Source organism: Gossypium hirsutum, chromosome D11 (genome assembly GCF_007990345.1).
Source record: "Gossypium hirsutum isolate 1008001.06 chromosome D11, Gossypium_hirsutum_v2.1, whole genome shotgun sequence".
NCBI lineage: Eukaryota > Viridiplantae > Streptophyta > Magnoliopsida > Malvales > Malvaceae > Gossypium > Gossypium hirsutum.
This window is the reverse complement of record NC_053447.1, coordinates 69,678,971-69,703,561: the sequence shown is the minus strand read 5'-3', so window position 1 is coordinate 69,703,561 and position 24,591 is coordinate 69,678,971. Positions and strand designations below refer to the sequence as shown.

Here is a 24,591-nt window from a genome sequence, read left to right as displayed (position 1 = left end):
AAAGCACCATAGAGACTCTTATATTAGGACAATTTGTTCTATTTATTAAAAAAATAGGTACATTAGTTTGTGTGTTAGATTAAAACGTAAATTTGTCATTTTTGTTAAAATTTTTAATCATTTGTATTAATAACGACTAATGTGGTTGACGGAATAATTATGTCACGCGTATTTCATGCTGAGAAGTATGGATAAGTTTTAACAATAGAAGTTGATGGTGTTTTTAACAGAATAATATGCTTGCTCTTTGATTTAATGTGCAAAAGTAATTAATAATTGAAGTAAAAAGAGTAAAATATAACTTGACTCATAGTATAATGACCTTCATAATATTTGTAGCACTTGAATTCCATAATATTTTTAGCACTTGAATTGTGAAAATCCATCAAGATTAAACCACAATTATGGGAATATGTATTGTTTCAGTCATAAATCAATGTCAAATAATATCTAGAAACCTACAACTTGCTTCAACTATTTTCATATATTTTGACATCTTTTGGTACATTATTTTGATATTTGAAGTCAGTTTAGCATTTTAAAAATTGATATTTATGTTTTAACATATAAATATGCATATAATTTGGGTATATTTCAATGCCAAACTAGAAATTAGATTATAAATATAAGTAATAAGTCATTTATGGAAAGACATTGATATTGTTGTATATTAGTATTTGGTATAACAAAAACGTTGTATTCATTGGTTCAACAGTAATAAGAAAAATTATTATTTGATATATTAACGGTATCTTTAATGCTATTATATTTTTTTTTTCATTTCTTAGATGTGTGATAATTTCTGGTGTAATTAAGAAACTCCATTACCAATTTTTTTAATAATAATAATTGTACATTTGTAAAAAGAAAATGTAACGAAAATACAAAAAAAAAGATTTGAAATATGAAAAAGTAAAAAAGATTAAATCACAATAAACAAAAGTACATGGACTAAGTCGGTGATCAGTTTAACCCTATCTTTGATATAATATAAAATTTTATTTTAACATAAATAATAAATTTAACTTCTTAATTCCCTGCAATAAAATGATAGCAACTTCTTAAAAAGAAGAAAATATCGAATATTATTTAAGTACTAGTCTTATGCACAATGAAAATAACAAAGAAATAAAGAAATAATAGTTTATATAATAAATAAAAAAGAGAAAAAAATAAAGTAAAGGAAGTAACTAAAATACTAATAACAAAAAAGAAGGGTGAGTTAATAAATAAACAATTAAATAAAATTTTATTAAAGATTAGATTATTAATATAATTAATATAATTTATTTTTTTAAATATTAATTATAAAAAAGAATAAAGTAACCTTTAGTCATTGAATTTGATGTTTTTCTTCACTTTAGTCCTTGCACTTTTTTGGTTCACATTAGCCACGAAACTTGATAGTTTTTCTCAAATTGGTACATAAACTTGGATTTTGTTATGGGATGATGACATAACATTTTGAGATTGTATCATGTCATCATCTAATTTTTAATTTTAAAAAATGGATTTTATATAAAATTTTTAAGTGATCACATGGCACTATTTAAAAGTGTTAATTTAAGTTCAGGGACCGAATTAGAAAATATTTCTAAGTTCCAAGACTAATGTGGAAAAAAGCGTAAGGACCAAGTTGAGAAAAGTTGTTAAATTCAAGGACTAAACATTGCTTTATCCCAAAAGAAAAATATAAAGCATAGGACCATTATGGTAATTTCGACACTCCCCATACTCGGCGGAAAATCTTCAAGGCGGGAAAATAAAAGCAAAAGTCCCAAATAGGGAAAATTTCAAACTCTTTAGCAGCAATTTTCCTCTCTGAACTGATAAACCGTGAAATTGGAAATGGAGAGAATTCATGTGACCGTACGGTCGAGACCGCTATCTTCAGAGGACGCAAAGACAAGCCCTTGGAGAATCTCAGCCAATTCCATTTTCATCCCCAATCACTCCACCAAGTTCGAATTTGGTACTAAATTTACTTTCTAAATAATCAATTGTTGCATTCTATTTTTCAAGTTCATTTTTCTTATAATTTTTTTGGCATTTTTGCTATTTTTTTTTTGAAAATCTAGATCGGATATTTGGTGAGGATTGTAAGACTGGAGAGGTTTACGAAGCTCGTACCAAAGAGATTGTGGCGGCCGCAGTTCGTGGATTCAATGGTACCATTTAATTTATTTGATTTTGAAGTTTGAAAGTACGAATACTGGAAGATTTTCTTTATGTGTTTTAATAATATTAGGTTCCAACAAGTTGTTCGAATTTGGGTTTTGAACATATAATTTGGCTATTCTGGGGATGCCCGGGGGGGGGGGTTGAGGTGGGCAATGCTTATTTTCTAACTAAATCCTATAGGAACCGAACTGGATCTGCCAGTTGGACTGGGAACCGGCTGTTACACTGATCCGAAACAAGGCAAAAAAACTGGTTGAACTGGATTTTTTAATTTTATGAATTTCTTAATAATTTATTTGATTTGAACCGGATGGATTGGTTGAACCGGGAACCAGTGGTTAGAATTGTTCGACCACTGGTCCAGTTCCAAAAACATTGGTTGGAACCTTGGCATTAAACGATGCAGCTTGAATCCAGCTTACTAGTATTTATTACATTATCTTTGAGCCATCTATAGTCTCCTAATTCTGTATTGGAGCGAGTGCTTGTAGTTGTAGTGTTATCCCATGTTGGCTATGGTTACAGACTTACAATTTGCTCTGGTATTACAGTCACTTATCGCCAATTTGTTGTAGGCAATGCTTAATATGGTATCACAGTCACAATAACTTGTTGCCGTGGCTTTTCTTATTTGCTACCCCTGAATGCTTTTGTCTCACATTTGTTAAGTTTAGAATTTGATAAGGCCTTGTCTTTGGTTGGTTTAGGGTGCATGCTTAACGTTACTCATTCTAAGTATTAGAAGCTTTTTAGCATGAGCCGCCAAATATTAAGGAGCCTTTTCTAGTGCTGAATCGGTGTAATGTATTATAGAGTTTTCAGTTAGATTTCTTTTCTTGAAATGCTTTTTCTTCAATTAGGTAAAAGAAAAAGCAAAAGAAAAGAAAAGAAAAAAGTGCTGTCTTATGCCTTGTCCTGTAATTTACTAAGTCTAATCAGTTGAAGTTAGTCTGACTGCATGAAAATTTGCGTTGTACTCATGATATGCGCCTCTTGTGGTTTCTCAAGTTAATTGTTTTTCTTTTAGGTACAGTGTTTGCATATGGACAAACTAACAGTGGAAAGACCCATACAATGCGGGGTTCGGCTACTGAACCCGGGGTCATTCCTCGTGCTGTGCATGATTTATTTGACATAATACAACAGGTAAGGCATACTAGCACTCATTAGCTATCAAAATATTGTGTTATGTATGTGTTTGGAACTTGAATAATCTATTTGGAAAATTTGAATGGAAGAAAATGAAATTAGAAGAATGTATGCTACTGTTCTAATTATTGCAATGGTAAGTAATATTTTGATTTTTTTCTTCACACGAAAATGTTTTTGGAGCCAAAACGCTTTTGGCACCATAAGCAATAAAGAAAAAGGTGGTTAAAAATGCATTTCAACCCAAATGTAAAAACTAGAAATTTAGAAAAAAACACTTTTTAGACTCAAATAACATTTTAAACCCTCATTTATAATCCAGTGTATCTTTGTAATATTTATATTGGGTATACAATTATTTTCCTATTGAGATTTATTTCAAATATATAATATTATATATTGAATTTGTATTAATTATTTTTTAATATTTAAAATATAGTTTATATATTCAAATTAAAATTTACAAACAATTCATATTAATTGCTTAAAAAATATTTAAATTTTATATTTCATATATAAAAATATTAATAATATTATTTTTCTTATATTTTTATTGAAATATCATAATATTAATGAACTTTAACATCATTTAGATGCATATTTTTTATTTTACAACATCATGTGTAAAATAGAAATTTTATTTTTCAAAAACACTTTTTGACAACAATACTAAACACTTAAAATTTAAACTAAAATTTTCAAAAGCACTTCTTCACATTACTTTTCAAAAGCAATGAAAAACAACAACGCAATGAAGAATGGGAATAGCTTGGTGCTTTGTAATTATTCTTGTGGTTAAATTGTTTGGCTTTTCCTCAGCTATGGGAAAGCTAATGATGATTTCATAAATTTTTATTTTTTATAACATTATGAAAATCTTAAGCTATTTTGCATTCAAATGATGAAGTTTCAGTTTGCAGACATAAAATAAGCAAGGGAAGTGATATCAAGTAAACATACAAATACAAATTTCTTTAAATTTGACTATCTAGTAACTGACTTTCTATGTTAAGCAGAATTTTCTTAAAATATTTTAAAACTGTGTTCATATGAAGGTGTTTCTTTTATTTCTTTTGTTTCAGGGTGTGGATCGAGAGTTTCTTCTTCGAATGTCTTATATGGAAATATATAATGAAGAAATAAATGACTTGTTAGCCCCTGAGCATCGAAAATTACAGATTCATGAAAGTATAGAGGTATTAAAATTCACAGTTCGTGTTTTCTACATAATTTCCTATTTCTTAGTAGTGAATAATTTTCTTTTCATAAATGTAGAGGGGAATATATGTTGCTGGCTTACGAGAAGAGATTGTTGCCTCTCCTCAGCAAGTGCTTGACTTGATGGAGTTTGGAGAATGTATTTCTTTCATCTTTTTGATGAACTTCATTTTTGCATGCTTTTTTTTTTGAAATTCATTTAATTTATACTTTTTGAGTTAAATTGTCATTGGTGTCCTAAGAAAAGATATTTTATGATGATTGTATTTGAAATAGAAACGGAGGAAATTGTGACACAGGAAAAAAGAGAGGAAGAGTTAGATTGTAATTTTTTTTATACAATGCTCACTTCTACCCATATTCCCTCCCCAACCCTTAAACCAGAGGAAAACGTGTTCAAGCGCGCTCGAACTCACGTCGTCCTAGTTGTTGCAATAGCAACTGCGCCAATTGAACTATTGATCAATTGGCAGCTTAAAAATTTTAATTTCTCTTCTTTGATTACATTCTATTTATTTATTTATTTTTGTGTTCCAAAATTCAGCCCACAGGCATATTGGCGAGACAAACATGAACTTACACAGTAGTCGATCACATACCATTTTTCGCATGGTAAGTTATTAGTATTCTGTCATCTTAATTGTAATACGATTACACTTGCATATTTGTCTTACTGTAGTAGCTATATATAGATCATTGAGAGTCGGGATAGAACTGAAGACGGAGGTGGAGATTCAGTTAGTTCTTGCGATGCTGTTCGAGTATCAGTGTTGGTATGTATTAAAATGAAAAACATATTTCTTCTTTTATGACTAATAGATTGATAAAATGTTTTGCTAGTTGTCAATGAGTATCTTGTTTAGTCTTATTTATGCTAATAACATTTGTTTTCAATTTTTTTTTTGTTCTTTTCTTGTAGAATTTAGTAGACCTTGCTGGATCAGAACGTGCTGCTAAAACTGGTGCAGAAGGTGTTCGACTAAAGGAAGGTTCCCATATTAATAAAAGCTTGATGACATTAGGAACTGTGATTAAAAAATTGAGTGAAGGTGCTGAAAGTCAAGGGTATGTTCTTCTAGAATTTGAGAACTAAATTGAAGTGCTATTATTTTCAAATATTAATGACATTAAGAACATTTTGCAGGGGTCACGTTCCATATCGAGATAGCAAACTTACACGTATATTGCAACCTGCTTTAGGAGGCAATGCAAATACCGCTATAATATGCAATATCACACTTGCACAGGTAGTAATCTTTAAAATCGTTTGTAGTTGATATCATCTTTGTGTATGTTCCACTAGAGCTTCATACGTTTCTCTTTATATGCATTATTAAGAGCCGAAGATTAATATAACTGGACGGCTGGACGTTGTCACTTGCTGAGTTTTCATAGAGTCAAGGAGTTATAAAACATGAAAAAAGAAAGATAAAGTGGGAAAGTTAGAATTAAAAATGTCTGTTCAGTTCCATAATTTTGACGTATGATTCTGATAGAAGGTTTAATTAGTACAAAAGACTTTTTACTTTTAAATTTATTATGCATATAAAATACCCATTCTTAGGGTGACAAAACCCTGTACCAGCTGGGTTTTGACTACCCCCGACACTATAAGGGATTTTTCATTTTTCAAATTTGGTTCGGGATAGGTTTTAGTGAAATGCTCTTCTTTTAGTTTTAATTTCTTTTCATAAATTATAATTTATTGTTTTTGTATTTTAAATTTATAAATATTTTTCATATATTTTAATTACAATTTCTTAATCTAATAAGATTTTGTAACATAAATTTGGTTTATTTTTATTAAATTATAAAACATTGTTTAAAATTTTGGGATGAGTCGGTTGGCATCAAAAACTCTTTTCAGAGTTGGGGTTGGGGGGTATTAGATAAAACTTAGGGTGGGGCGGGTTCGGATGGTTGGGGCGAGCAAAAAACTGTTCTGCTGTGCCTGGCTGTCATGATTTTATTATTATGAATTTGAACTTTGTCAACATTTTTTGCTACTTACAATGTCATTTTTAGTTTATGTGTACTTGCAATGCTGCATTTTCATCAATCTCTTGTGACGGCAGATTCATGCAGATGAAACTAAGAGCAGTCTTCAGTTTGCAAGCAGGGCATTGCGTGTTACAAATTGTGCTCGTGTGAATGAGGTTTATTTTGATTTTCCTTTTCACATTTATTCTTGCTGCTGGCTTTGATGGTATTTCTTTGAACTCAGTGGATTGTCAAATCACTGGAAATTTTTTGTGTTGTTATGGACCAAGTTCATAATTCAAGTCTAACATGTATGTTAACTTGAATCTTACCGCAACTTGTTTTTTGGTGTGTTAGATATTAACTGATGCTGCTCTGCTAAAGCGGCAAAAGAAAGAGATAGAGGAGCTTCGAGCCAAATTGCAGGTTTGCAACTATATTTGTGATTTCCTTGATGTCTGAAAAGAAGTTTTCTAGAATAGTGAATCATTGAGTGTTTTTGTTTGTTCCAGGGTTCTCGCTCAGAACATTTGGAAGAAGAGATACTCAATTTGCGAAACACATTATTGCAGGTACTTAGTTTTCACCTGATGATTTATTTATATTTCAAAGAATGTTTGAGTATGTTATGGAAGTTGCTAAGCTCATTTGACAGTCTGAAGTGGAGAGAGAGCGGATAGCTTTGGAACTAGAGGAGGAAAAGAAAGCACAAGTAGAACGTGAAAGGGTGTTGCAAGAGCAAGCTAAGAAAATAAAAAACTTGAGCTCTATGGTCTTGTACTCAAGTAGAGATGAGAGTCGAGATCAGGTTAAAAAGGTTTGTCTAAATAACTGTACCTTTTTCTATTTTGGATGGGTAACTCTCTTTCTCTTTCATTCTGCATGTTATTTGCTTTTTACATAAGCTCTCAAGTTTTGCTAGTTTATCTAATCCTGCTATCATAAGCTCATGCTAGAGCAATCAGATGAGCTGATTGTGTTTTAATATATAAAATGAGGAATGTAAAGGGTTAGGTCATCTATAATGGAAATCTAAATTGGAGAATCATTAGTTTTGTGTGACAAGCATGATTTAAATTGGTTTGTAGATTTCAACATGATGAACTATATTTTTTAGGGGTTAGTTTGGATTTTTGAAGTCCCAATTTTTTGTTTGAATTTGATTTGATTTTAAAGGGATCTGATTTTAGGTCAAATATATTCTGAATTTTAAAGGGCCCTAATCGCATATTTCAATTTATCTTTTTAAGTTAGTATTACAATTTCAGCTAAATTGCAGTTCTCTCATCAAATCTAGGATTATTTGAAAGTTCAATTTCAACTTCTAGATCTATCTAAAGTCCAAAAGAAGGGTTTAGAATTCAGAGTCATAAGCAAAAAAAATTTAAATCCAACTATAAATTTAAGTTCTTCAGTTCAACCTAGAGAATTTTGGGATTATGAATTTTGCTATCTCAATTCTGATGGAGTTGTACTTTGAGTACATCAAGTAAGGGTTTGCAGATAAACCTTGCAACTACCAAATATTGTACTTGATTTAAAGTTTAGTATCTTAGAAATTGTTGGGTGGTTTTGTTCGATGTATACTGCATATATCATAGTTAATCTGCTCTCGTATACATACATGCATATCTTGCCCATTCATCTTAATTCTTGATTGAGTCATTTGTTTGGGCTATAGGAAAAGAGGCGAGATACATGGTGCCCTGGAAATCTTGCAAGGGAGGCTCTTAAGGAGGTAACTTTTATGTTTCTTGCTTCTAGCTGGGTAAAAAACTTAGGCATTGTAATATACTTGAATTTTAGAATTTCTTATTTCCTTATGGGACTGAGCTGATCAATGTGAGATTTATTGTACCTCACATACACGATCATTGATGTAGGGGTTTTGCTAGTTTGATTGTGCATTATAGTGTGTTTTTGTGCAAAAGGCTATGATGTTGGATTCCTTTGATAGTTAAAAGTGTGAAATATTTTATGATGATATAAGCACGTGGAGGACATTGATGATTGCAAGATTTTCTTCTTTTTTCTTCTTGTTGTTGGATATTTCTACTGTATGGGGGACCAGAATGTTGTGTTTGAGAAAAAGTTCACTGTAGGAAATTTGTTGGGATGACATGGAACTTTTCTTTCTATCCTCATCCTCCTCTTAAAACTACTCATGTCTTTAAAGAACTAAATAGGCTATACGAAACTTCTGCATACTATGGTAATCGGGTCAAGGGTGAGTGCCAGGTACCAGTGTATGTCTGACATGAATATGGTCAATCTTGATTTTTGAAGATTTTCATTACATTTGGAGGGATGGATCTTCCTTTCTAAGCTGTGCTAGAAACATTATCTTCAAGGAAAAGAAGACGTGGAGCTACACTGGCTATAATCTGTATAGGTCCATAGGATAATGGTAGACATTTTACGAGAAGACGTGTTATTCTACATTCTAATTGAATATAGTATGTTAAAGTTTTTGTATCATTAGATAGTCCGTATTAATTAACAGAATTTGAAAGGCGGTTCCTAAAGGTGAAAATTGCTTTTTGGAGATGTCTCTTTCTTGTTTGTCCTCTATGTTGATAAAACTGGACTAACTTAACACTGCTCTACAAGACATATTCATAAAACAGGGGTTGAGTTGATGTACATTAGTTTGATATTGGTTCCTATCATACTATGGTATATGCATTTTGATTATGTATGATATGTTATTATTTTAGTGGCTTATTGCTTTAGTTGAATTGAATTCCGCGACATGGATCTAAATTGTTGTCCTGGAATCAGAAGGCTTGATATTTTGATCAGTTGTTATTCTGTAAGATGCATGGTAACAGAAAATAAATATTTTAAAGGAAAAAATGGGCCTCTTTCATGCGGAACTCCATGTGTGTAGGATTGAGGAAGTTTTTATCCCCGTAGGCAGGGATGAGAAGAGTAACTGGGACCTTTGTCAAGTAGTGACTTTCAGTGTCTGGCTGCCTTCCCTGCTCTGTTTCTGTTTGCTGGAAAAATATTCTTGTTGCGCTAACAATCAATCTTTTCTCATTGGGTGCCTGCTAACATCAATTTTCTGTGCTTTAGGCCTGCTCAAGTGTTCAATCAAACTCATCCGCACTTAAACCGACTGAATCTAAGCGTTATATGGGACCACTTCTTGCTTTTGAGGAGTTGGTGAATGAAAATGAAACTGAAGATGACTACCCATGCAAACAAGATGAAGATTGTAAGGCTAGTGTATTGGAAGATTGTAATCTTCCTGATCCATGTGCGTTACTGCATGTAACAAACAGGAGAAAAGGACAACCAAAAAAGAAAAGCTCCTTTGTGGTTTGTAACTTTGTATTGTGCATTTTTGTATAGATGTCCTTGAATTGAACTTTTCACCCTCATATGTATTATTGGTTCAGGAGGACAGCGAATTAATGGAACTGCAAACAGAATATGAGGATTTGCTTTTGAAATATGAAACTCAGGTTACTCATTATACTTGTTAATTTGCAATGAATTTGCGCACAAAGTCATCATTCTGTATTCTGATTCCTTTCTTTATGCAGAGAACCATGAGTGATATACAAATTGATTGCTTAATGAGAAAGCTGGTTGAGGCCGAATCCCTTCATAATATGAAACATAGTGAGTCTAGTGACCATTCTGCATTTCACGCGAACAAAACAAATTATGCTGACAAGAATACTGGGTTGAGGGAATCTGAAGCTATTCTTGTGATCAAGCAACTTCAAGAAAAGGTTTATTTTATTATTTTTAATAATTATCTCTCCCTCTCCTTTTGTCCCCTTAAATCATCTTTCATTGCAATCGTCAAGAATTTGTAGATTGATGGTTTATTTATTGTCTATTTGTGTATATTTTTTTACCTTTTAGATTGAGATACTGGAAACAGAAAAGTCTTCAAGCCAAGAAAATCTGAATTGTCTTGTCGAACTTGCTACAGAGCAGAATATAAGTGCGAGGGAGAAGTTTGATGAGGTAATAATTTAACCAATTATTTATGACCATCATATGCTTATCCTGTGGGTAGCTGGCAAGCAATTATCTGCTTCACTCATTTTTGCGGTCGGTAATCTGCTGGAATTACTTAAGGACTCCTGAAACTTTTTCATGTATTAGTTGCAAATTGATAGGAAAGTAAGTATCTGTATAATTTGTGGACTGCTTTTGTTATGGAGTTGATATATGTATATTAATAATTTATTTTCTAGTTGGAGTTTTTATCAAGATCAAATGTAAGGCATTGAACTTTAATGATTTTTGTCTCTTCATGAAACTTCCAATGATGCCAAAGATCATCTTTCTCATCTTTTTGAGATAAAAGAGGTTCTGCACACATGTCTATCATGGACTTCATTAGCATCTTTTGCTCGTTAGTGGTTGTATCAAAGTTATATAGTACTTTTGCATCTATTGTAGTTAATTGGATGGATTGTTAGATATTAATGACTTTGTCAAATGTGCATGTATCCTAATGTGTATGCCAGTATCACCTTTATCATTTAACAGTTGAACCTTCTGCTTTTTATGAAGCTATGGTATGGTTTGTTTTCTTCAATCTAGTTTCAAAACAGTTTCTATTTGGTGCAATACTTTATAGATTTGCAAAGAGCTTCTTAATGCACGAGAGGAGACTAGAGTGGCTCGTGAAGAACTTGCCTACAACGAATCTGGGGGAAGAAAGAATGTAAGTGTTCTATAAATTGTGCATGTGTGTTTATGTAAGATTTTATGCAACCTTTAATGTGCATGCGTGTCTTCATTTTTGCATGCATTTTTCCTTTTCTCTTGTTAATAACATCGGATACACAGGTTCTTTATCTTGTGTGAATAATCTCATGTCAAATGCATCAAGTTGATTTTGGGTCTTTGCTTTCTAGGGGGATTGTGATTTTGTAATTCAGCTGTCAAAGGAAGTAGAAGATCTGATTTCTGAAGCTCAAGGGTCAAAAGAAGTAGCTCAAAAGCTATCATCCCTTGTGGATGAGGCTTTTCAGAGTTTTTCTGCTACAATTAAGGAATTTCTTGTGAGTTCCCGAAACATCTTGGGAGAACCTCCCTTCCTATCAGCAGTAGTTTTTTTGAATGATAATTCTAACTTTGAAAGATAACTGCTAAAGTCAATATTTTTACCATTTGCGCTTGCATCCTATCTCCATCTCATTGTTTAGTTTTATGCATTTTATCCAGGATTTCAAGGATATTATGTGTCAGAGCTCTGAACAACAAAAAATAATTATTACAAATACCAAGGAATTACAGAATCGTACACATCAAAGGACTTTGAAGCTTGAAAATGATAAGGTGAGACACATTGCATTCACATGCTCAAACCACGTATTCTCTGAATTGCATAAAAACTTATCTATTATATGAAATCATTGTCAATATCTGGATTCCAAGATAAAATATGTAAGCTGATGCCTTGTTTGCAGCTTCTCTTGCACAACCAATCCATTGATCTGCAGAAGCAAGTGCAGGAACTAAGAGAAAAGGCTAAAAACCATGAAGCGTTCTTAACAGTGAGATTTTTATGTCTCATTTAGCAATTTTATAATATACATAGCATCTATGAGAATACCATTCTCTGACATGAGCAGTCTTGTTTCAGGAACTCTTTGAAAAGCATGACATGGAAAAATTGGAGTATCTTTCTCATATTCAGAGTCTTGAAAAGGAAATATCATATCTTTCATCAGGTTCCATGGCAAGAGAAAATCAGAGTTTGAGTAAAGATCTTGAGAAAACAAAATTGAAGTTGAAAGACACTGAATCCAAGCTTAAGAATATCATCCAGGAGAAGACAAAACTTGAGGTTCAATGCCAATTGTTTTGAATTTTAAAGTTTGACTTCACTAAGTTACAATCTATATTAACCTGCTTTCATTTCTAGGGGGAGAAAGCAATTGCTGAACGAGAGATCAAGCGATTGCTTGGTCAAAAGACTCTTCTTGAGCGTGACATCAACAAACGCGAATCACTAGCTGGTAGAAGGCGTGATTCAGTTTTTGATAGGAATGCAAAGGTGTTTGATCCAAAAAAGGCAAAAGCTGAGCAGATAATGCAGGTGATGAAGATGCATCTTTTTTTCTTGGTTCTGTAATGAATATCTAACTGCAAAAGGCAAGTAATTAAATGTGGTAATTCTGAATGGAAATTAAACATTTGGCCTTTTTCTTTCTCTGCATTTTTCTAATAATGAACTTACTTTTCCAGTGAGGCCAAGTTATAAGATCTAACTGAGACCAGGCAGTTCTTTTTTGTATAATCCTTATATACTTCTATGTGATCTTTTAATATAGTTATCTCTTCATGAAACTAACTTGCAGGGTGGTTTTACTTAGTGCCATAAATTTCTAGTATAATTTGGAATGAACTAAAATGTCTTAAGAGTTTAATGTGCTTGGTTGTGTTACATAGTAATTATGATACGTATTCTCACTATGAAGAGCGAATCAGCAGACATCTTTCCATAGCTTACGGATCCAGTTTGTTATTTGTTATCTAGTTTCATTTTTCTCAACTTAAAATGTGAATCCTATTTTATTTTTCTGCTCTTAGGAAGATTATAAAAAGTTGGAGGTTCTTGCTTTTGAAATGGAGACAACTATAGCTTCCTTGGAAGAGGAATTAGCAGCTGCATGCAGGGACAGGGAAGAGGCTATATCTAGAAGTGAAGATTTGGCTTTAGAATTTGAGGTCCTGACAGAAAAATTGGATATATCAAGCTCAGAAATAAATGCTCTGCAAGAAGAACTTTCTAGGCTTGTGAGCTTCGTGTGCTTTCCTCAGTATATCCCCTTGGTTTCTCAATTTTTTTATCCCTCTGTAAGGTTAAATGGTGGCATGCTTATTTTTGTTTAAATATTAAATGTGACGTTCTCTTACTGCACAGAAACTTAGTTTGGAACAATCTAATTCTAGCCAGCAAGGAATGGAAGCCTCCATTAAGAGTTTGCTTGCAGAAAAGGAAGAATTGGCAATGGTAGTCTAATATATCATTGGTTATGAAGAAAGCTTTGTGTCTTTGGTAGTCTAATTGTGTTTTTTGGACCGTGCCTTTGATATTGCAGCAACTTACTAATTCACTATTGGAAATGGAGGAAGAAAAGGCAATACAGTGTGCTAGAGAGAAGGCTTCAATTGAAGCTATTGAAGAGAAAAGAAAGTTATACGATTCTCAGATAACATCGTTATCAGAAAAATTGTCTGAGGTAAGAGTCTTAAGTTTATCATTGGAGATTTTAGAACTTTAGTTGAATTATTGAAAGTGGCTTAATTTTTAATTTTGCAAGTTTTTGTTGATCAGCAATTTATTTATTTTCTGTGTAGTATTTTTCTATATTATTTGATCTTTCATCATGCTATCCCTTGCACCGCAGTTAACAAATTGCTTGTGGAATTTGTGATTTGCCATATCTTTTTCGATCTCATTTTGTGTCTTTGATAACTGGAATTGTTATAATACTTCTTATCTTGTGTGGAAGACTGCAAAGGTCTCAGTCTCTTTCATTCATCATCTTATTTGAATCAGGTGCTCTCACTTTGCCGATCCAATTTCTTTTTATGGTAATGTTTAATTCTTAGTTGTTTTGCTGCTGGAGATACATCTCAGCGGAAGTTGAGCTCCTTCAGCATTTAGACCTGCCTGACATGCATATACTAACTCTACTAGTTTGACTATTTATCCGTCTATTAATGTTTTTTGATATTCTATCTTTGCTGTTGGAGAATCTCATGGATTCTTTACATGTAAATATGATAGTGCTGTAAATCTCCTATTATTTAGCTATAATTGTTCCGGATTTGTAGTCAAAGACTGATTTGCAGGGATAGGCTAATTTTTGTTATAAGATCTTAATTTCTTTCCAGAATAACTGTTGTACGTTGTATAAACAGAGGCACATAGCTATCATTTGGAATAAGAAACAGTAAAAAAATTCATGTGCCATTGTAATATTTTACTTCAATGCCGTTTTGATTGCAACTATAGGATTGATCAATCCTTGCATTCATGGTATTTTGCGTGTAGGTAGGGGTGGGTTTTATTGGGTGACATCGTTGGTTGATGCTTCTTCATTGAAGTGTCTTGTGTATAGATGGCAATTAGATGGGACTCTGTAGGGTCATTTCTGGTTCTAATTGATTAGGCAAGATGTAATTCTGAACATTGAGTATTAGTAAAAACCAGTTTTGTTTGTGCATAGGCCCTGCAACCCTTTTGGGCGAGGCACATTTAATCAGACACATGCTTGCTGCACCTAGGCATACGTTTTTGTAAGGCAGTAGACGTATAAAAGCCACTCTTGATGGAAGTTCTCTTTAATTTGTTTTATTTTCATTAAATGTACATTGACTAGTAAAGAGTATGATTTTAAACTCTATATTCAACCGCAGAAGAAAAAGAAAAAAGGATGCATATTGAACATCAAAAGGAAACGAAAGTTTTGCAGGATAAACCGAACCAATTTTTAGTTTACTATCAAAATCATATATCTTAAACTTTTTGTATTTATGTGTATAGACAGGGAAGAAAATGCACAAATATATATGTTTTGCTTTGATTCACTCAAGCGAGCAGTTATATTTCATGTACATTTGTTATCATGGTGTTGGATGTTAAAATCTAGAACGGACATTTGTTAAGATGATTATGATTTTGTTTTATATAGGTGACGGAAGAGTTGGAGTTGTGCAGAAAAGAATGCAATGACCTCAGGGAAAGATTAACAGACTGCGATGAAAGAGCAGAACTGGAGAAAAAATGCAGGTTTGTCTCCTGGGTTTCTTTATTGTATGCTTTTAATGGAAACTTGGTTGCATTACATGTGGTAGCTATAATAGACGAAAACTTTGTTTTGGATGCTAAATTAAACAAATCCGAAGTTTTCAAAATAATGAAAAGGTGCTTGGAGGGATGTGTAATGGCAAAGCTGATGGGGGGAATGGTATCTGCTGCAATATTGATCTAACAAACTTAAATATTGTGCTAGAAATATTATATATCTAATTGTGTGGATATGAGTTTTTGGTGGGTGTTTAGTGCTATATTTGTTGGATTACGCATAATCCCTTTTGTATAAACCTCTCTGAATACATTGTTCTATTCTATCAACTCTTCTTGTTTAATGCATGATATGGCATCTGTTTCTTTCTATATGAGTTTGACAGAAAGTTAATAGAAGGAAAGTAATTTCTAGTAGGGCTCTTGTGCCACCTCATTTCTGTTCTTTTACTCTAAATGGAGCATTCGATTTTGTTTAGAAAAGGGATAAAGCAACATTTAGTCCTTGAACTTGGCAACTTTTCCTAACTTGATCCCTGGACTTTTTTTGGTCCCTATGATGATGTGGCACAATATTAGAGGGCCATGCCATCACATGGATTAACATTGGGAAAAGTTGCCAGGTTCAGGTATTAAATGTTGCTTTATCCCTTTAGAAAAATATGAAATACTGTCTCCAGTTGAAATTATTGTACCTAAGGTTCTAGCATTTTTACATTGCCCTTTTTTGCTATATTTACGAGTATCTAGCTTTTTACACCCTGAACTTATGGTTGTGAAGTTAATTAAAAAGCCACTTTCTATTATTGCAGTATTGAGAAGTCTTCGGAGATTGACCAGCTTAAAAGTGACATAGAAAACATTTACGCCAAAAGCAAACAAACCCAGCAAGTAATTTCTGTATCTCATCATGTGCTCATAATCAAAACACAACATAATATCATTAAGGGATGCACAGTTAACACTAATTTTCATTGCAGACACTGAAGTCAAACGTGGAAAAGCTTTCTTTGGAGCTTCAACATGCGCAAGAGGAGCTGAGTATTATCAAAAGAGAACGAGACAATTTATCAGCCAAAATTGAACAGTTGGTCTCTGAGCCTCATCTCTCGGACGAGCTCCAGGTTTTCTTCTTCTGCACATTGCAAAATAATCTATCAAAAACAATCATAAGAAATCATCATTTTAGGAACTGAAAAGTTTATTTCATTCTTTGCAGATTCTTCAAAATCAACTTCTGGACATTTCAACAGAAAGGGATGAACTAAAGACACAAATCGAGGAACTGACCAGCAAATTATCCTGCCTCGAAAAGGAAAATCTTAAAAACGATTCTAATGATGTGGTTGGTTATTTTTAATAATGACTCTTTTCTTGCTAGCAATCTAACTAGGTTGGGAATTTATTTCTTAGAGACTGAAAAGTTTATTTCATTCTTTGCAGAATCTTAAAGATCAACTTCTGGACATTTCAACAGAAAGGGATAAACTAAAGACACAAATCGAGGAACTGACTAGCAGATTATCCTGCGTCGAAGCGGGAAATCTTAAAAATGATTCTAATGACATGGTTGGTTGTTTAAAAAATGACATTTTTTTTCGCTACCAATCTAATTAGTTTAGGAATTATCTGATATCATGGGAGATTGTTTTGACAGTTAGTTGAGGCTAAAGTTCGAGTCGAGGAACTGGCTAGCAGAGTATCTTGCATGGAAGTCAAGATGCATAATGTAAGTAACTGGCTAACTGCACACACTTTCATTTATCGGGCACGCATTAATTTGAAAATTACATGGAATGGATGATGCTAAATACGAACTCTCTTGTCATCCTTTCATGCGAGTAACTCAAACCATTTCCGTGTGGTTTCCGATTATTTTCCCTGTTCTCCATCTCTCACACTATAGTACATTCTTTTTGTTTTTATACAGGATCATGTCAACAATGGCAAGGAAATGGCAAAACTTAGAATGAGGCTTCGTGGAACGCAAGCGCAGTTGGATGCTTTCCGTTACCGATACAAAAAAGCCATGGATGAGTCGGATATCATGAACCGGAACTTCGTGGAAGCTTCGACGAACTTGAAGGAAAGGTTAGCATCAAAGGCAATTGAGGTACTCAATCTTAAGAAGCAGCTTGCTTCTGCAGCCTCAAGCCAATAATCCAATCATCTCTCCCTTCCCTTGTAAGTGTTCCAAATTTAATAACTTTAGAACTGCATTATTTGTTGCACTGATTAAGAGGTCATTTTAAATTGTCCTTTTGCCTTTTTGAAATGCATAGTTGATGGTTTTTACCATAGGGGCAAAAAAAAATGTCTTTGATTCAAACACCAAGTTAACTAGTAGTATATAGTAGTACATTTAATAAAATTATTTTTCTTTTTTAAAACAAAATTATATAAATCACTAATAGCAATTAAAATAGAAAAGGGGCAGCCCACTTTTTTTTTTTAAAAAAAAGGGCAGCTTATTCTATTAAGCTAGAAGGTTAATATATGTTGTTAGTCCCTGTAATTTAAAATTTTTACTCTTTTTAATTTGTAAATCGTAGTCCAATAAGTATAATTGATAGTTTTTGTCAAAATTTGTCAATTTATTATATTTTAAAAAATATATATAAATTAATAACATACTTTTTGATAGAAATTAATAAATCTTAACCAAGCTAGAATCTTTTATGTATTTTATTTAAAATTTAGCCTTTTAATTTTTTATTGAAAGGTGAAAGGTATTTTTTACATTTAAATTGAGTTTAATTGTTGGGTTTATATATTTTAAAATTTAATTAATTTGATTTTAGTTTTTCAAAACTGAAACTGACCAAATACAACCCGTTTTATCTGACATTTCAAACCGGTTTATAATTGAACCGACTAAAACTGATTAAATAAAACCGATTGGATGGATTTAATTAGTTTAACCTGATTTTTGTACATTCCATCTTTGAGATTTAATCATTTTTAGAACCATTGAAAGCTTACTTGCATCTTCCTCACTTATTACCTTGTCCATTAATATTGTTATTGAAGGTCAAAATAATATATATTTTGCTAACAGAAAAAAAAGGAAAGTAATTTCTTTTTAATTTGAAAATATGCCACGGTTGATGTTAGATGATGATATGGTGGTGGATGTGTACATTTTAGATTGAAAATTCGAAAATTAAATTTTTTTATTTCTTAAATGAAAATGAGTCATGTATTATACAAAGTATCAAAATTTATTAAAATGGGGAGGGATTTATTTATGTCGGTATAAAATTAAAGTAATTTTGCATCTTTTCATAATTTTTTATATAATTAATATTTTAATAATCTAAAATTTATATAATTATATTTGTTATGTATGTAAAATTTTGAATTGATTTAATATTTATCATATTGATTTAAAAAGTGTATATATTAATATTCATTGAATTGTTGAAACTTTTTTACATGAAAAAATAGTTAAAAATTTTTAATTTATGTCAAATTTAACATGTATGATTTATATGAATGGAACAATAATTATGATGGTTGGTTCATTAAAACAATAATTATTAAAAAGGTTACAAAAAAAATTATTTTAAAATTTCACCGATGTAAATGAACTTCAAATTTTTTGGATAAAGAATTCAAGATCTACAATAGAATAAACCATTTTTTTTCTCCGTTTATGCCCACTCAGCAAATCTATCTTGTTGAAATTGAAATTTAAAAAAAAAAAAAACGAAAAAAGTCAACGACTGGTAAATCTAGAACAAGTGGACCAAGTAAATAACAAAGTAAATATATGTTAAAATCAATGACGCATTATAGTTTTCTTAATTATGTTTGTGAAGAGTGGATAAAATAATACTTATATGTATAATATTGGATAGAGGCTTTAGCAGTTCAGCTGTGTGATTAGTGATTGACAAATGCTTATATTATTAAAGAGTGGTTGATTGAGTTATAATCATGAATTTCATTAAAATATTTTTATTTTAAAGAATAATTAGTATTATTATAAATATATATTTATCTTATTATGTTTTTATATAATCTTCAAATAAAATAAGTGAAAAATATCATTTGAAAATTGAATAGAAAAAGTAATAAATTCATATAAAAATTGGTGCCATTCTATTAATAATAATTTGTTAATATATATTTATAGATATGCTCTTTTAATATGAAATATTATCATCAAAATCTAGTATTTATAAAATATCTTTTCTAATTATTTTCATTTTTATATATTTAGATTAATTTAAAAAAAATAAATTCATAGTATATAATGTAAAATTTCGAAACAAGTTAAATAAATCTTTTCAACATCAAATCCAAGTCCATTAAACAAGTATGATCATATCTCTTACTTAGGTCACGTTTGGTTCGCTGTATTGGATTAGAGGTGTAATGGATTAGAGGTGTAATAGGTTGAATGTAATGGAATAGAGGTGTAATAGTAATCTTGTGTTTGGTTGAATGGAATAGAGGTGTAATAGCATAATGGAAAAAACTAAAATAACCAGAATACCCTTACCATAAATTTGTTTTGGTAAATGATTATTGTTATTGTTATTTAAATTTTAATAAGATTATTAATATCAATAATAAATAATTTAATCATATTTAAACATAATTATTATTAAATATATTATAATTAAAATATATAATTTAATAAAATTCTTAATAATCAATATTCTTATATGAATTTACTCAAATCATAATATATGATACTATAAAATATAAATTAACATAATTATTATTAAATATATTATAATTAAAATACATAATTTAATAAAATTATTAATAATCAATATTCTTATATGAATTTACTCAAATCATAATATATGATACTATAAAATATAAATTAACATAATTATTATTAAATATATTATAATTAAAATATATAATTTAATAAAATTCTTAATAATTAATATTCTTATATGAATTTGGATAAATGATTGTCTAGATGCACTTGAATCAATAAATTCATTCTTGACTGTAAAAACCTTTTTTATATTAATTTATAAAATTTAAAATTTCAAAATACTAATAATATAAATAACCACTTATTAAAAAATACATATAGAATGGATCTAGATAAATATAGAATGGATCTAGATAAATAGGTGTCCAAATTCAATTGTATCTAGATAATATTCAAATAATAAACATAAAACAGAATGGAATGAAGAGGGCAGACGGTAAAAATTTTGCCGTGAAAGTATGACTGCAGATGCCTGGTAAATAGAATGCATGTCTTACAAGATCCACCTTATTTCTCAAATGATTGGATAAATTTTTCTCACACAATTATTTTCTTATCATTACAGCCTAATTTTTCCGACCCAGATCACCGCACAAGAGAAAAAGGGGTTAAAACAACAGAAACGGTTCAGAAATTCTAGTCGAGACCAAAAGCTTGGCCATTAAATTCACAAAGATGTCAATAGCCCTAGTAGTCATTCCGGATCTCATCATCGAATTTCTTTTTAAGCTCTGGATGTTTCTCAAAGTACTCGTCTGCGGTCATGGTGCTGATCTTTTGCTGTTCATAAAAAAAGATAAAAAATTCAGCAATTGTGATTTGGAACACAACAACACACATTTCGGCATTGTTTTATTTATTACCTTAAGTTCTTGAACCTCGGCAATTTCTTTCTCCAATCGCTCAGACTCTTTCAAGGATTTCTCCTCTGCCTCTTTCAATTCTACAAGCTATAAACACAAATAAATAGCACATCATTCGAGGAAAAAACTTGGAGACAGGGTAAAAGAGAGTCAATTATCCTGTTGATTCTCACCAATGCATCAAATTTTGGTTTGTATTGAGGAGTGACGGTGTCAACAAACTTGGGGATCTCTACACCTGCAATGGAAGAGTATATAACATTTGTAACGGTGAATCCCTCAAAACTCCATCCAAACCTTATAACAAGCATGATAAATATGATTACTTCGACTGCTAGAAATTGCAGACAAGTGAGAATTGAGTAGCTAGATGTCTATATTTTCTTCATTCTACTTTGAACATAAGTATAGGAGTATCTCAAGTTTTGGTGTCCAGAAGAATCTGATCACATAATAGCATTATTGAAATGAAACATCTACGGCATTAATCTGAAATTGTTAAATGCTAATAGCATTCAACAAGTGAATTGCACACAAATAAGAATTGTATTTGCAAACAAAATAGCAGCCAATTTAAACAATGTCCTCATTGGCAATTGATTTCCATTTAACTTTCAGTGAAGTATGGGGCATGGAACTGATCTAGGAAAGATCAAGGAGATCTGGAGCTGGAAAATGATTGATAACTGTGTTACGCAAACTCGAGTGCAAGTGTCAGATCAGGCTAAATGTCCAAAATGGGTATGTTCGACTTTTTTCCAAGAATTTGTAGGGTCCTTGAAGGGTCATATCCCCATATCTATGGTCCAGATATAGGTCAGGCATTGATATTTCCGTAAAAAACAGTCAGAGAAATATAAAGCAATAGCAATAAAATCCATACTTTACTAATACCCCTTCCAAAACCCCAAAAACTGAGAGTGAAGAAAGGAAAGAGCTAGCTACTTAAGGTGACCATATCAGCATCCAACTAAGTAATAGTTCCCTTGTACCATAGAGATGATCTTCAAAGTAACAAATTCAGGAAGTGGCACCGCATGAGGAACACAAACATGTGGAAGCCAAACAATTTATGATTTTACAGACCTGCAACTGATCTAAGCATAGCCATATATAGGATGACTGGAAAATTGGATAGAGAGTAGGCCAAATATGATGACTATCAAATTAACTTACTCTCATATGCCTCTTTGTACATATCTACCAGGCGAGAGCCAATTCCTTTTCTATAGTACTCCCAGTCAATGGGTTCAGGTTCCTGCTTAAGAAATCGGATTATTAACAAGATAGGACTGAAACCTTGAACAAAACTAAAATTTCCTTAAAAATGAAAAAAAAAAGGTTCCAAAATCAAACCTTGAACAAAAAATTCAACCTTATTGAAAATTTATTTCAATATAAAATATTAAAATCATCATTAAAAAACTAAAACCCTAAGATCTAATCAACGGATTAACCCAACAAATCTATGAAAAAAATCAATAAAAATGCTAAAAAGGAGCTAGGGATTAGAGAGAATATAAGAAAAAGACCTGGCTGAATTTGGTTTGTAAAGTAGAGTTAACTTCATCAAAAGTGCGACGAAGAGTAGCGAACTCTTTGCGAGCCTCATCGGAGACCAAAAGCTTAGCCATCCCTTCCCAATCAATGTTCTTTGATGCTTTGAACGCGACATCGACGACTTTCTTCCCCGGTCCGCTCATTTTTCTCGCACTTTCTCGCTTCCCAAACGCGAGACGGTGGAGATTTGGTTCGAAGAAAACTGCTGTTGATGTTGGGAGGGAGAGGGTGGGGTGGAGCAGCAGATTTTGGCTGGGGAGGGTAAAACAGAAACGATTAGCTAATCCTTACTTTTGAAACGGATTGGCTAATCGTTGTTGAAGCAGAGAAAATGAGGAATACATCCGTGTTGTAATAGGCAATACATCAAACCAAACACGGGATTAAGTGGGGATTAGTGGGGCCCACGGATTAGGGGTGTATTGGCTAATCCAATACACCCAACCAAACATGCTCTAAGTTTCATAACATAAAGGCAAACTCGGACGCATGACCACAAACATTAGTATCATAAGACTCTGGTCCGTTAATGAAAAGGAAGCTGAAATTAGGAGTGTTGCTCTAAGTGATGATTTGCGCATGCATAAGGCAATAGAAATCTGTCACCAAGATCGACTAGACAAAGATGCATTGTTCTACATACACCACACCGACTTTATCTCCACTCTCAGGGAATAATTAACAAACAATATGATACTTATCTCCTAAAGTGTACATATTACCCCGACCATTCTTTTGTGAGATTGTGGGTGGGAGTGATCATTTCAGCTTCAACTCACTTCCGATGGCACCCAAAGACACGTTCATTACACACGAGAAGGAAAAGGAATGGCAGTTGAGCTTAAAAAAGACTTTCAAGATACAAACATAAGACCTACATACATCCTATCATCTTCTTATTAAACTTCGAAGCAAAGATCAAGTAGGCAAAGATGCATTATTCTAAGTATACGACATGTAGCAGAAAAGGGTTACAAGTAAAATGAACTGGCATATGGCGATAGCGATGATTTCAGCTTCAACTCGCTTCCAATGGCATAAGAAAAGAATACCAATGGTGTTCTCGATAACAGGCATTGTACTGAATACATCTTCGTGAACTAGAACAAGCCGATAAGACAACAATTTTCACTAAGGACTAATAGATATCACACTCTAGAACTTAAATTTCCTTCTAAGAAACAAAGATACAACCTTTACAATACAATGTAACAAATAAAGTACCAAAATCCAACAAAACTTGGAACAGTTGCAGCATTTGTTTAAAACCAACTAAAAAACCAAACATCATCAATCAATCAAACATTAATCCAAATGTAAACAAAAAAAAGAAAGAGAGAATAAATAAAAACACAATCTTTTTTCACTATCTAAATCAAAAATAAAAAACAAAGAACCAACAACTACCCATTTAAGAACAACCAAAACCCAAACTAAAAAACCCAAATCCTCATTCAAATAAAAGAAGAAAAAAGTTACCAGTAAAAGGCTTGCGCTTAAGGCAAGGGTCAAGCTGGTTACACCAACGAAGCCGACACGATTTCCCAGACCGACCCGGAATTCCTCGGGCGATCAAACTCCAATTCCTCGCCCCGAACTTCGCCACCAACCGACTCAACACCGCGTCTTCCTCCGGTGAGCACGGCCCTTTCACTCTTGTATTATTATTATTACTACTACTCCCACCACCACCACCAACACCACTGCCCCCACCGCCACCAAGCTCCGACTCAGCCACAATAAGCTCCAACTCATCACCACCGCTACCAGAACCACTACCACCAGCCGCCGGCGAGTCTTGACGGTTGCTTTCTTTTTCATCCTCCATATTTTGGGGCTTTTCTTTTTTCAGTTTATATTTTTTTTCTTTTTCTTTTTTCTTTTCCTTTTTTTTCTTTTTTTTTTCAGTTTATATTAAAAAAAAATTCCCTTTCAATATCTAAGTGAGACAATTTTTTTAAACAAAAATGGAGCTGCTCTGAGTGTGTTGCCAGCTTGCCATCCATATAAGCGGCTTTCATGAGGCACGTGGCCTAGTTGTTTAGGCATGCGCAAGTAAGCAAAAAGCCTGCTTCAGCCTCGTGCATGGCATTTCACCTCATGAGCAATTC

At 32.3% G+C, this 24,591-nt stretch overlaps 2 protein-coding genes across 3 annotated transcripts; one reads left to right on the top strand and one right to left on the bottom strand.

The window, feature by feature from the left end:
* Nucleotides 1–1,596: 1,596 nt before the first annotated feature.
* Nucleotides 1,597–20,890, top strand: LOC107943825 (kinesin-like protein KIN-7O). Its single transcript, XM_041105099.1, has 35 exons — nt 1,597–1,972; nt 2,079–2,168; nt 3,209–3,327; nt 4,413–4,526; nt 4,606–4,687; nt 5,093–5,160; nt 5,241–5,321; nt 5,468–5,613; nt 5,693–5,795; nt 6,624–6,704; nt 6,886–6,954; nt 7,041–7,100; nt 7,184–7,345; nt 8,210–8,266; nt 9,607–9,852; nt 9,933–9,998; nt 10,080–10,271; nt 10,408–10,512; nt 11,135–11,221; nt 11,415–11,561; nt 11,725–11,838; nt 11,970–12,056; nt 12,146–12,349; nt 12,428–12,601; nt 13,096–13,302; nt 13,430–13,519; nt 13,608–13,748; nt 15,207–15,304; nt 16,132–16,210; nt 16,300–16,443; nt 16,539–16,664; nt 16,763–16,888; nt 16,977–17,048; nt 17,250–17,503; nt 20,623–20,890. The coding sequence occupies exons 1-34, from the start codon at nt 1,849–1,851 to the stop codon at nt 17,478–17,480; spliced, it is 4,092 nt and encodes a 1,363-aa protein (XP_040961033.1). The 5' UTR covers nt 1,597–1,848; the 3' UTR covers nt 17,481–17,503; nt 20,623–20,890.
* Nucleotides 20,501–24,455, bottom strand: LOC107925921 (ATP synthase subunit d, mitochondrial). 2 transcript variants are annotated; one of them, XM_041105101.1, is made up of 5 exons: nt 22,453–22,732; nt 22,097–22,178; nt 21,094–21,158; nt 20,921–21,007; nt 20,501–20,837 (listed from the first exon to the last, which is right to left on the bottom strand). In XM_041105101.1, exons 1-5 carry the CDS (start codon nt 22,621–22,623, stop codon nt 20,745–20,747), a joined length of 498 nt encoding a protein of 165 aa, XP_040961035.1. In that variant the 5' UTR covers nt 22,624–22,732; the 3' UTR covers nt 20,501–20,744. The 2 variants fall into 2 exon arrangements, with proteins under 2 accessions (XP_040961035.1, XP_040961034.1); XM_041105100.1 differs by lacking the exons at nt 22,097–22,178; nt 22,453–22,732 and adding an exon at nt 23,960–24,455.
* Nucleotides 24,456–24,591: the final 136 nt, after the last annotated feature.

Excerpts from the sequence above, each read along its gene's own strand:
- LOC107943825 (XM_041105099.1), top strand. The coding sequence starts at position 1,849 with ATGGAGAGAATTCATGTGACCGTACGGTCGAGACCGCTATCTTCAGAG. Across the intron at positions 6,955-7,040 it reads AGCTTCGAGCCAAATTGCAG|GGTTCTCGCTCAGAACATTT; the intron begins GTTTGCAACTAT and ends TGTTTGTTCCAG. Across the intron at positions 7,346-8,209 it reads GTCGAGATCAGGTTAAAAAG|GAAAAGAGGCGAGATACATG; the intron begins GTTTGTCTAAAT and ends TTTGGGCTATAG.
- LOC107925921 (XM_041105100.1), bottom strand. The coding sequence starts at position 24,308 with ATGGAGGATGAAAAAGAAAGCAACCGTCAAGACTCGCCGGCGGCTGGT. Across the intron at positions 21,159-23,959 it reads TAAGCGCAAGCCTTTTACTG|GTGTAGAGATCCCCAAGTTT; the intron begins GTAACTTTTTTC and ends CTTCCATTGCAG. Across the intron at positions 20,838-20,920 it reads CCGAGGTTCAAGAACTTAAG|CAAAAGATCAGCACCATGAC; the intron begins GTAATAAATAAA and ends TTTTATGAACAG.